This window comes from Clarias gariepinus, chromosome 1, assembly GCF_024256425.1.
Source record: "Clarias gariepinus isolate MV-2021 ecotype Netherlands chromosome 1, CGAR_prim_01v2, whole genome shotgun sequence".
Lineage (NCBI taxonomy): Eukaryota > Metazoa > Chordata > Actinopteri > Siluriformes > Clariidae > Clarias > Clarias gariepinus.
In genome coordinates, this window is record NC_071100.1 from 34297715 (window position 1) to 34311246 (window position 13532).

General features: G+C 35.7%; 1 protein-coding gene across 1 annotated transcript in view; it reads left to right on the forward strand.

Moving 5' to 3' along the window:
* Nucleotides 1-13532, forward strand: part of LOC128518716 (collagen alpha-1(XXV) chain) — a 172005-nt gene that overhangs the window by 100250 nt on the left and 58223 nt on the right. Inside the window, exon 5 of the mRNA XM_053491959.1 lies at nt 12605-12631. Coding sequence (XP_053347934.1) covers nt 12605-12631 — 27 coding nt within the window. The remainder of the gene's footprint in view (nt 1-12604; nt 12632-13532) is intronic.

A 13532-nucleotide genomic window follows, 5' to 3' on the forward strand; every position in this document is an offset into this window, starting at 1 on the left:
ATAGCCTTTGAAGCATTGCTGCCTTCCCTCTACTGACTTCCTATAGCTGCCCACATCAGAGTTTTAAACACTATTGCTTGCCTACAAAGCCAAAAATGGACTAATACCTGAATTAATGAACCCCTCTAGCCTGCACCACATCTCCTTCAAGCCTCAAGCATGACTCGACTTTTTCCTTTATCCCTCAAAATACAAGGAAGATCATCAAGGCTCTTCTCTGTACTGACACCCAGGTGGTGGAATGAACTTTCATAGCTTCCAATGAAGCTTGAATATCTACCTTTTCACTAAGCATATTGACGAACACTAATTTAAAAAAAAGCAAAGAAAGGAAGAGACTTATCCTGTTTTTGCAGAACCAATTTTTACTAAATCCTTTTCATAACGACTATTAAAACACCTGGGCCACAGAGTGATACATATAGTATAGTTAAGCTTCCCATTGCTGTTCCCGTGTATCATCACCACTTATGGAATGTCCTTGTCCAATCAGATTACTTTTTCAAAAGTAACTATATAATCAATGTTCGAACACTTTGCTTTTTTTCAATTAAAATGCTTTGCTTTCTGCCTGGCTGCAATCAAAAAGATGAGTATTATCTCTGATGATGCTTTTTAAGTGACTGTAATGCAGCCACTTTCAGCTTGTTTAAGAGGTTTTATGCCTTCAGTTTTTCAAGATAACAATCCACTGTTTTGACCACAATTGAAATTGACCATCCTTGATATAGTAGACTACATCATTCTGCAATCCAGTGTTGAAGTGTTTGGCTGCCTGCAAGCAGCTATGATGCTTCTGTATACTGTACAATTCTTTCTGCTCTGTCAGCAGTCACATCATCAGTAAAGACATGGGAACAGATGTACATTCGGTTGTACTGTACACACCCATATCATCATGGTTCACAGTGTTATGCGTTGAATCATGAGAAGTTCCACTTTTCCTACATTCTTTATCCTGTCCATAAGACTTTGTCTAAGAAGTCATCAGCCTTTTTTTTTTTTTTTTAGGAAACTTGTGACTTGGCTTGTGTTCAACAGTTTTTGTTTGTGAAGAATTCTTCATTTACTCTGTGGTCTTTTGAGCTGTTTACAATTTCTAAGCTTATGAGTGCATAGTTGCTTCTGAATAGTTGACCAAAAGTATTGGATTTTTAAATTTGTTTTCATTTTTCATATCCTTATAGTTCGCTGGCATTCATATTGGCTTAGCTTTCTTTTTGCATGGACAAATGGTACAGTAAATGCTGTACAGTAAATAGGAATAATGAGGCATTAGTTACACTACATTCTAAATAAAAACCATGCCAGTGCTATGATCTAGTCTATATCATTAATCAAACGTACATATTAGACTGTAAAAATAAATGTCAAATTTCAACAAGAAGGATAACCATCTAGCACATCATCTGAAGTTAAGTGTAGTGATTGTTAAGTGTAGTGTTTATAAGAAACTTATCCCATTGCATCACTACTGCATGGATACCATCACAGTAAAAAGTTTTCTCAGTACGCTGGAGCCTTTATGTCTGAAATGCTGGCCTTCCAGGAACTCCTTTAATAGTAAGAGGATGTAGCGGTAACACCCAACCAAGTGCCTGTAAATTACATGTGGTGTTTGTGAGTGATTGTGTGTACAGTTGTGTGAACAGATGTGTCTCTTACAGTCAGCGAGAAGTTATCCATCAATTTTCAAGGGTAAGGCTTTCCACCTGTTGAATGTTCGACTGCAGTGGGCTCCATCACCATAGTGTGTTGAAGTTTTCTGAAAATCTTTATTGGTTTTAAGCCTTCGTTCCCAAGAACTGTCATCACAATTCCCAGTTTGACATAAATGCCCCTTAGAATATACAGTGGCAAAGTTGGGGTATATGTTCCTGTTCATGAACTTCAAAGTTCAGCACACAAAAGACAAAAAAAATAAGTATGGAAATATAAAGTATACTTTATTTACTTCAGTTACTTCAATTGTCCTTGAACACACCTCCCTAAATGCAAAGTGAGCTGCGAATTAACTTGCCAGGCAGCACATTGAACCTTTGAGGTTCTTTACTGCCTAACTCCTTCAGCTAAACCTCTTTGTTCATGCACCACCATGGACACACGTGCACAAATGCAGCCATCATTAAAGGGACTTTGCGCCAGACCAATTGTGATACAATGCGATTATGGGAAACAGATGCCTTTCCCCAAAGTCAGTTTTCCAGTGGTTTTTCTGTTCCAGCCTAACATCCAACACTGTGACTCCCTTGACAAGCACCAGCCATTTTGTGGTAATCTGTTCTTGCCCACACTGTTCTGATTGCTTACATCCCTGTCCTCCATTAGATTTCCCACTCAAAAACATTCCACAAGGCTTCTTGCTCAAGGGTTTTGAGTCATACTGAACATACACACATGGGGTATGCCATTAGGCCTTTTGCCTTATATTTTAATTTAGGCCTGTGGTTTTTAGTTCAGTTAGTGAGTTCCCCTAAAGCATTAATGTCTCTTCAGTGGGGACTTGATAGTGCAGTGACAATTACCTTCACTAGCTCCCTTGTTATTATCAGGACCTATTGGTTAGTTATGCGCCCAACCCGAAAGCTGCTATTGGTATGTGCTTGGGTCACCTAATACGCTCATTACAGGTTTATGTAATCATGGTTGTTTTGTGTGTGTAAACAATATTTTAAACATTATCTACAGAGATGTTATAGAAGCATTCAAAATCATAAAAAACTAAATTCACTGACTCAAGTGACTAATGGCAGTAGCAGGTATGGATAAGTGAAATTTGGAAAGCAATTTAACAGTTTAATACCAGCCTTTGTGTCTGCCGATTTACATAAAGTAGTCTGCCATTGCTCATAGTCAGGCACTTCCTCAGTAAGTGGAGGGCAGTCAAAATGACTCTTTTTATGACCATGTTTTACAACAATTGTCACTCTGGATTTATTCCATTCACAGTTTTAATATGAGTAGGGAACAGCTTCCACACCATTAAATACTGTATAGTATGTGTGCAGCCCTTTCTTTAAGGCAGGTGTGGGATTTTAAATCTGCCATGTAGCACAGGTCTGTTTCTTTGTGGCTTCATATAGGAGTGCCACTGAGTCACAAAAAGATGCATATACTGTATTGTGTGCCCTTCAAAATAACAAAATGCTTTACAGATTGCTCCTGGTTATGATTTCTTCATACAGTTGTTGCAATCTTTTCTGAAGTAGTTTTTGACAATACAATCGATCAAAAAAAAGGTGTTTTTTGTCTTTTGTTTTATAATTTATCATTAAATCCTAATAAAAATATTTAAGACTGGTTGATAAACAATATTTATATACTTTCCCTTTATGATTGAATAAAATAAATAAATGAATAAAGTCCTGTATTGGTATATTAAAAAAACACAAGTTGATATAGCTTTATATGGAAGGTGTTTAAAACCCAACTCGCCTAGCCAGGGTCGGGGTTCGATTCCCGGTCAGGTTCGTCACTATGTGCATGGAGTTTGCTTGTTCTTCTTGGATTCTTGGTGGGTACTCCGGTTTCCTTCCACAGACAACAGACATGCAGATTAGGCTAATTGGTTTTCCAAAATTACCCATAGTGTGTGGATAAGTGTGTGTATGTGTGTGTCCTGCGATGAATGGCACCCTACCTTAAGTCTTCTAGGATGGGCTCTAGGTCCTCTGTGACCCTGAATACAGGATAAAGTGGTATGGACTATGAATGAGTGAATGAGTGAGTGAGTGATGAGTGTTCATTTGAAAATCACAAATAAAATGAAATGATGTTTACATACTTTAAATGATGAACACACTTGCTGGAAGGGCATGTGCTATGTTTTATGCCACCTGATTCTGATTCTTGCATGATTCTCTCTATCTTAAACTATGGCTAAAGAGGTGGGTAACTTTTTTTCTTTATGACACAAATTACTTATCAATATTAGGCAAGCCTTTGCCTTATCAATAAATGAAGCCTTTGCCACTCACATTCACCACATTGCAGTTTAATTTCAATTCACATTATTCACAAAAAACATCATTTTTTTTCTCATTAACATTCCAATATTATGAAGTCAGTAAGTGTTGATCACTAATACGTAGATGTGCCTTAGGTGAACAGCGGCTTTCCAAGGCTAAGACTCCTTTAAATTAGGTTGTCGCTGACAGTTATTAATGCAAGCCTTCTATTGCTGTGCCCTAGATAACAACTGCCTACAGTCCTTCTTGAAAAGGCTATTAATCTGCATACGATATCTATAAGTGGGTATTGACTGTGAAAGAAGTATTTTGTAATTGAGATACAAGGTCTTTGAATGACACTGATTGATTTTACATGGCAATAAAAGGTTTGCATTATACAGTGCCACTGATTATTCAATAGAAGTACATTGCCTGGCAAAAAAAACAAAAAAAAACAAAACAACGGACACTATAAGATTTTATTCAGTAACGCTTAGCTTTAATTACACTGCTCTTTATCAATTGGAAACCTGGAATATGTCTGATGCCATTTTGATGAGATACCCTGGTCATTCCGCAAATTTAGATCGTCAGCTGACCTGACCATTTTATTGCCACACAACATTCCTGAGTCTAGACGTGACCAACTAAAGCAACCCCAGATCATAACATTGCCTTCAGAGGCTTGTACAGTGGCCACTATGCATGGTGCATCGCTTCTTGCACTTCCCTTCTTACTCTCATGAACCCAGCACTCTAAAATAGGGTCAGTGTGAACTCATCAGACCACATGATGAGTTCTCATCACATTGTGTGTGTATGGAAATGCTCTTACTTTTACTTTTAAACATAGCTATGGTTTTTAACTGCTGATTTTTTACCATGTAATTTCACCTTGTTTTTTAATGAGCTCCATTCATGATTTTTTCTGACCACTTTTCCTGCACACAATTTGACAGTTTAGTACTATCCTTCCAGAGTTTAATAATATGTTAAGGGTTTCTTAACCAAGTTCCAGTAATTTCAAATCTACTTAGTTGTTTGGTTTGCTTGATGCAGCACAATAATTTGACACATCTGAAATGGAAACCTTTTTTTGACCAGGCAGTGTATATAAGTGGTAAACTTTTGCTGATATTATTATTATTATTATTATTACTATTATTAATAATAATAATAATAATAATAATAATAATAATAACAATAATAATAACAATAATAATAATAATACCAACATAGCATTTTATTTGTAAACAATTTAGATTTAAACCAGATGAAACCACTTATAAATAGATAGGTAGTTTTTTTGTTGTTGTTGTTGCCAGAAACAGTCTATTTCGGGTGTACAAATAGAAATTGAATAGAAAATAGAAAGTATTATCTCCCCTAGCTACAGATTTTATATTTCATACACTTATTCTGAGCTGCTGAGTGAAACTGTAGTGAACTCAATAGAACACTTTTCTTCGTGTCAACAACAGAGAAACTGGTGGAAGCTCTCCAATCTTGTGCTTGCACTGCTGAACACAAAGTGTCAAACTTTGCAGCATTTTTTATGTTAAGTGAAAAACATTAATGAACAGTGGGAAGAAAAATTTACTCATTGCAAGAAGTGGTAAACAAACAAAATATCTCATCGGCAAAAACAACCCTCTCTTTATTAGGTATAATGACAGGTTTAATGTTTTTTTTGCGTATGATTACAGGAACAGAGATGACTCTCACTTGAGTAAGAAAGAAAAAGAAACAAAAAAAGAGCAATAAGAAGTAAAAAACATGAAGAATTTAATTTATGCCATTACACTTAAACCTTAAATTGTGAGCATAATTCATTCTGGAAACGTGCTTGCATATCAAAACACTTGTATATTAAAGTGAATTTTCCTATAAGACATAATGGAAACTTAAAGTTTATTCCACAACCCAAAAATATTCATATAAAAGTGATTAATACAAAATATAGAGTAAAAATTTAACAAATTAACCTGACCTTTACGTTTGAAAAGAATCCCAACAGATCAGTGTTTCTGTTAGTGTGTGTGTGTGTGTGTGTGTGTGTGTGTGATCTCAAAAGAAATTTTAAATTAAGTTAAGCCTTTGTGTTTATTCTCAAGATTTGCTACAAAGATTCTTTACATAATAAATTATCATTATAAAAATGTTTAGTTTTTTGTAATTACGTGAGTTTAGCTGGTGAATGAAGATTATGAAGAAAATCAAAAGTAGCAAATCACTCTATTATTCATGAATCTGATTACTTGGTTAAAATAATGTTAATAAATGTTTATCAATTATCATTATCATTCTTTCATTATTATTCATACTTTTCAGTCTATACATCAGTATTAGCATTATTATTAATACACTAAGATACTAACCGTGATGGTGTTCAAAGATTTTGAGTTTTTTTTTCCTCTCCCAGGTCTTTGTTAAATTCAATATGGAGTCAGCAACCTTCTGATAATGTGGTGGCAGAATTTAGCCTACTACAAGAAAATAAATTGTACATTTTAACCCCAATCAGCAGTGATGATTAGTTTTCAAATGGCCTCAGAACGGCTAAGGACATTGGATGTTTGCCCACAGCCTTCAAAATGTCAATTATGTTCAGTGATCAACAGACAATATGTTTCCAAACTTTAACTTTTTCTTGAGAGATATGCAAAGCACATATTAATAGCTAAGGTCTGACATAACTGGGGAATAATATACACTTTATATTTTGTTTGGATGTATGATATAAATGTGTGTGTTTGACAGCTGTTGGCAGTTGAAAATTGGTAACATTGCAAACCATATCAACTTGTTATTTGCAGCAATGGTACATAGCATTTTTAATCTATGCATTTTTAGTAATTAATGATAAAAAGAGAGAAAAGTAGACAAGCACATGCACAGAGATGAAGAGAGATAAACAAAGATGTTTAATTACAAAAACAAACAGTCTCACATAAGTCAAATCAGTTTATAGAGGAATATAAGTATATTTTAACAAAGAATAAAAATTAGCAATTGGTGTGTTACGCACTCAACATTGTCTCAATATTAAAAGTGTAGAAGTAGGTAAGATTTACGCAATGTGCATGACACTAAAATTTGCTCATTATAACTCTGCTTTCAGTGTAAGTTATAATTAACTTATTATTATGATTATTATTATTATTATTATTATTATTATTATTATTATTATTATTATTATTAAGTATTTAAGACCAAAAAAAACATTCAAATGTAGACACCACAGATTCCTTACATACCAAGACCATTTCTTTTTGCCATAACACATAAAATAGCTCTACTTTATTGTGCTGAAAAAATTTAAAACCATAACCACTGTATATTTACAGATACTTACAGTATCATAAACCCCTTCATTGTTCTCGATTACAAAAAAAACAAATGGTAAATCCAGTCCCCATTCAGATATACTTTAAAACATGTTGTGTCTCTGGCTTCGACCTCAGTGCTATTTAAAAATGTATTGTTCATACTGTGTAAAAAAAAAAAAAAAAAGTCTGCCTGAGGGAATAAATTGATTTTCCAGGTCGGAAATATGGGAGAGATGTGAGATCATTTTTTGAATATTGTCTTTATATAAACAGGCTGAAAGCTGAGATATTATCTGACTTCCATTATTTCATGGCTTTGGTTGTAGTGTCTGATCTGAGACTTCATCTGGATTCTCAGTAAGCCAAACTATGAGGAGATGCCTTAAAACAGAAGGGTCTCGTCAACACCTTAATAAAAGATCTTTTACCAAGACTGTATTATGTGAACCCTACTATACACATGTTCCATTTGTGTGGACCGTCATATCATGTTCTCACTAACATGTATACCCCGTTACCTCGTAAAAGTTATCCACTGCCAATGGATTTGGCATTGTAAACTAAGGTAAAATTTGGGGCTTCAAAGCTCCATTGTCCTGGGGTTGATCCTGATCTCTGGTTAGCGGATTTGTATTTGTTTTCTCTGTGTCTGTATAGGCTGCCTGTGGTAGTTTTTCTTCAACCTACCAAAACATGGCAATTGGTAGAATGGCTCCTTTAAATTAACCCTAAGGGTGAATGAGTGAGTTTGTGAATGTCTGTTAAGCAATGCAATTTAAATGGTATGCCATGGAAAATATTTTCCTGCCTCCCAGTGTTCCTGGGATATAATCCAAATGAAAATTGTATGAATTAATGAATGAATGAATGAGAGGAAATGGTTCATTCAGCATGAGCTCATGGAAGACTGTGCCACTTGAAAGCTTCTTATACTACTGTATATGTGATAACAGTTCTGCTTGAACTTTTGCCAGGGCACAGAGCAAATAAAATAGGTGTCTGATTCACCCTCACCTGCTGTGTCAGGAATAAGTGGTAATATTTAATGGTGGCATAAGCCAAGGTCCTTAGTGTCTACTAATACTAGACATGGTTTCCTAGAGACAGTCTGACCATTGCCTCCATACAGAGACAGTATGTATATACCTCTGTTATTGTTGTCGCTGATGTCGCAGAAATACAATTAGTATTGCAATCAGTACAGGACCACTAAATGTTCACATTGCACAGCTAAACTCCTTTTTTTGTGGTTTTGGATCAATCAGATTCAGCAAATATACTAATAATATCCACAGTTTGACCACATTCTGCAGAGAAATAATGGTTGCCAATTTGTTTGTTGAACTTTGTTTATTTCATTTGCTGTTGTTAGTTTCTGAAAGAAATGCAGATGGTTCTGCATCAATTTTATGTTGGTCAATTCTAACAGAGGCCTCCTGGTTTTCTTCCAGTTTTTAATTTAGCTCTGTTTGTGCAGTCCTTTACTGCATAATTATTGACACCAGATACTTAAACAGAATAAGTAACAAGAATTTTCCAAACTGCCAAGGTAACTAAACCTACTAAGATTCACATTTGCATCTTGAAGGTACTGTATATAAGAGGAATTTTATGCAAAATTCAGTCTATTCAGATGGGCCTCTAGTCTGACTGCCTAAAAACATTCAGACTGGAATGTCTTTGGGTTTAAAAAGCAAATCAGATTTTGCCCTATTGTGACCTTACACAGAGGTGCTGCTTGTATCTGCTTGTGGCCCCAGGCCCTTAGGCTGATAAATTTTAAACTTCATCAGTAGTCAATGACAATAGGAGACCTCACCTCCCTATGGGTTTTTATATTATTTATATTCATATTTTGAAATTACAAGGTTATTTATATTTTGAAATAAACACTGTGTATTCATTTAGTTTGGAACAATGATTGAAATTATCACGTCTCAATTCTCTGCTCAGCTCTTCTCTTCTCTCACAAGCTCTGCCTTTCTTCGGATGCCATTTTTAAAAAGCTATTTTAAATAGGGAAAGGCTATTGGGTAGCAACTATCTGCTAAAGAGTAACTTAGAATTGTTAAGCTCTTAAGAATGGCTATGTTAGCCGTTATCTGTAGCAGGTAGAGTACTGTGCAAAAGTTTTAGGCAAGTACTGTATATGTAATTTCCATCTCCATGAAAAGCAAGACATTATGTACTCCTGGTAACATAAAAGACGATTCAATTTACCTTTAGTGAACATTTTAAACAGACAGTGGGACAATTTTCAGACACTGACATGCTAATTGTGGATCAACAAAGTGTAAGGAAAAATCATTTTCTTTTTTGACAGATACCTGTACCAATATGTCAGTGTGGCCTTAATTGTTACAGATGTAACATGTGGCCGATATGATTGTACCATGTGACCCCTATGCTTTTTTATTAGAACAGTCTGTCAATCAATCAGAAAAACATGCTTTTCCTTAACTGATGTGCTTGAATGGCCTACTTTCTCTGCACCTTTGGTTCAATGTGCCAAAGAACTTTTTTTTGTCAAACCATACATTCAATATTTTATCCAAACAAATGCAAGATAGTAGATTCCCAGATGAGGTTTGTGTCAATTTGACTTTTGTATTTGACTTATGCATAAAGAAAGTAAAAAAATATATATCTAGGCCAAACTGTTACTTGCTTTATTTGGACAAAGTCCTGTGTGTGTGTGTGTGTGTGTGTGTGCTTGTGCTTGTGCGTGTGCGCGCGCATAGGCAAATTCTTTCGATCAGTGCTATTCGATAATCTGATGATCTCTTTGTGCATTGTCTGTTCTAAGCCAAGCCAAACTGAGCAAGCTATTACAAAGTTTTGATAAGACTCATACCAAAGCTACATCTAAAGTGATCAGGCATAAGAGTGCTTACAAAAACAGAGATTTGAAGTAAAAATATATCATATTTGTATTAATACTCAGAATATCTACTTAATCAGATGTGCTGTAGGAGGTCTTTCTCGGTTCGTTGTGGTTTTGGCTTTGGTCGTGCAGATCTTTTATCGAGACCATGTAATGCCTTTTACTCCTGAACTGCTTTTTGTTAGTCAGATGAGAGCGCACAGTGAAGTTTATCAGACACATCTTTTTTAACTTTAATTTGCAAACTATTAATGAGCCATACTGATCATAGAAAGTTTTAATCATTTTATGTTCTGTACTACTGTTTAGGGAAATTCTTTTGGCAGATTTAAGTGTTTTTTTTTCTTCCAAGTCAAAAAGGTAATCAGTGAATTAACTAATATGAGAGGCTTGTGACTGTTCTGTTCAGCACACGATGATACTTTATATTGATATTTTATTTTACTAAATTAATGTGTTTGGTTTATTCGCACAAAATGTATTCATAGTTTAAATTTTACTGAACAGCACAACCTTCTGGTGGGGTGGAAAAAGGCAACAGATTTTACCTTTTCTCTTAATGATCAAAACAATATTCTTTACATTGCATTTACGTTTACTGTATTAATCATAGGTTTCTTTATGGACTTTTGTAGTTTGCAGAATGAGCCAACTGCATTTCACTCAATTTTTCATTCTGCAGATGCACACATTTTCTTATCTGTTTCTAATGTTCTTTGTACATGTGTCATGTTTGTGTTTTGTTTGCTTTTGTGTAACAGCACTTGCATCCACCTCACCTCTAAAACATGACACATGTTTATTTAATGCTCAAGGGTAATGGATTTAATACACCTCTGATAGACATCGGTGCTCATGAACCTGACAAGGTCTGATACAGCCCAGTTAGAGGTTAACATCATGTCTGTGCTTCTCTTCTCACCTTCTCTCATCTCACTGGGAGACCTGCTTAGCGTTCAGGAGCAAAAGGAACAGGTCCAGACAAAGTATTAGCTGGAACTGATCTATGAAATGTCAGACTCAGGATGAAGTGACTTAGGTAATGGTAACACGCTGTGTTTTAAGAGGAAAATGTCAAACGCCAAAAAAAGCTTGGCCTCACAAATAACAAGGAGACACAATTTCGAGGCTTTTGTCTTTAGTTGATTAATTGGTACATGTCCTGATGCAGACATGAGCATTTATAACAGGATAATAATAGTTAATATGGTCACTGACCCCATTAAATTAGCAAACAACAATTTCCTTCTCTTTGAATGAAAAACACTGTAAGGTGTTAGTAAGTATTCCTGTCAGGTTTGTGCTGTCATCACACACATCATCTCACTCAGAGAAACCCTGGGGAAGAAAAAATTCTGAGGATTGCAGGTGTCTGGCTGTGCCATCACTTCCTCAGTGTCAAACCTTTAAGTCTGAACACAAAAGCCATATGTGTTCGTGCCTTTAGAGGCTTCCTCCTTACATTCACTCTATTTATTCAATCACAAAATTGGGAAAAAAGACAGAAATTAATGATGCCTACCTCAATGCCAGTAAAGCAATTCACTCTACAGAGCAGCATAGAAACTTTGGATGAAAAAACTACGATTTACCAGTTTCCAGGGTTATTAAAAAGCTATCTATATTTAATCTAATACAAAATTATATAAGAAAATGTTCATTGGAAGGATGGTAATGGGTACAGGAGGCCTATGAGCTTTTGCATTTACTCTCACTCACTCATTCTCTATACCACTTAGCATATACAGGGTCGTGGGAGGCCTAAAGCCTATCCCGGGAGACTCGGGCCATGAGGCAGGGACACAAGCACACTCAATCACACACTACAGTTTGGAAACACCAATTAGCCCAATATGCATGTCTTTGGACTGTGGGAGGAAAAGAGAGTGCCCAGAGAAAACCCCCCAAACATGGGGAAAACATCCAAACACTGCGCACAAAGACCCATGGTGGGAATCGAACCCTTAACCATGAAGGTATACAGTGCCATTCTGTTGCAATTAGTAAAATAAAAATTTCAATTATGGTGTAATGTGACAGATGAAAAAATAGTTTTTTTCTGAATAACAGGTCACATGGTTGTAGCATAGAGCTTGTTAACGTTGACAATATTAATGATATTCAAAACAATCACTATATTACATGTAGTATGATCTGTACTGGGAGTATCAAAAGGGGGGGAAATAATTTATCCAGAGTGTTTGAGGAAGGAAAACCACATGCCATGTTAACATACAGAAAACTCTGAACGTATGATAACCAACCTCAGGATCAAACCTGGACCCCTGCCGTGGTAAGGCAGCGATGCTTCCCACTGCACCCAGGTTTCATTACAGGCTTGTGTTTGTTGATGCAAATTTGTGGTTAAATGTTTTGCACAGATATTAAGAATGAGTTGGAAAACATTAATTCTTTATTGTTGTTTTTTTAATCCCCAACAGGGTCCACCAGGTCAGAAAGGCGAGAAGGTAAGCATTGTTGTTATAGCAACAATTTTGCACTCAGTTGCCAATTCTTTTCTATATTGCTTTTTTACCTTGTTTCATATCAGACCAATATATTTAACTTTCTATAGAAAGTGGCTCAAATGAGACAGCATTTAGAAATATGTTGGCCACAGGTTTATTGCCTTAAATGCATAGCCTTAAAACAAAAAATGCAGGAGATAACAAAGGTAGATGTGTGACGTAAATTAAACAAATGCCAATTAAAGTTAGCATATACATTTACATTTAGGCATTTGGCAGACGCTCTTATCCAGAGCGACTTACATTTTTATCTCATTATACATCTGAGCAGTTGAGGGTTAAGGGCCTTGCTCAAGGGCCCAACAGTGGCAACTTGGTGGTTGTGGGGTTTAAACCTGGGATCTTCCGAACCGTAGTCCAATGCCTTAACCACTGAGCTACCCCTGGCCCCCAGTAACTTAATGTTAGCCTTTTAAAAAAATAAATAAATAACTTTAGCTCAGCTACAGCTAAGCTACATAGCTTGTTATAACTGAGGTAAGTAGATGTGTTCCTGCCAACAACCAGGCTCCGTTTGTTCTGCCCATTAGTCCATTCATAAATTAACCAGGGTTTACATGAAGTGAGTTCCTGCCGAGATGGCAACAATTTCCAAAGTTGAGTTTTAAAACTGCTCTTCAGAAAACCTATGGGTGACATCACAGAGAGTTTGTCAAGTTCCAATCCAGGCTTTAGGGTATTTCCAGAAAATATTTGGAAAGACTTTCTAGTACTTTGTATTACTTTTAGATTGACAAACCAAGAAGAAATAAGAGCACCTACAAATTAATACATCACTTTATTATAAAGTACATACCTCACTCAAACTCTAAGTACCACCAAAGTTAAGTGGGTAAAACTG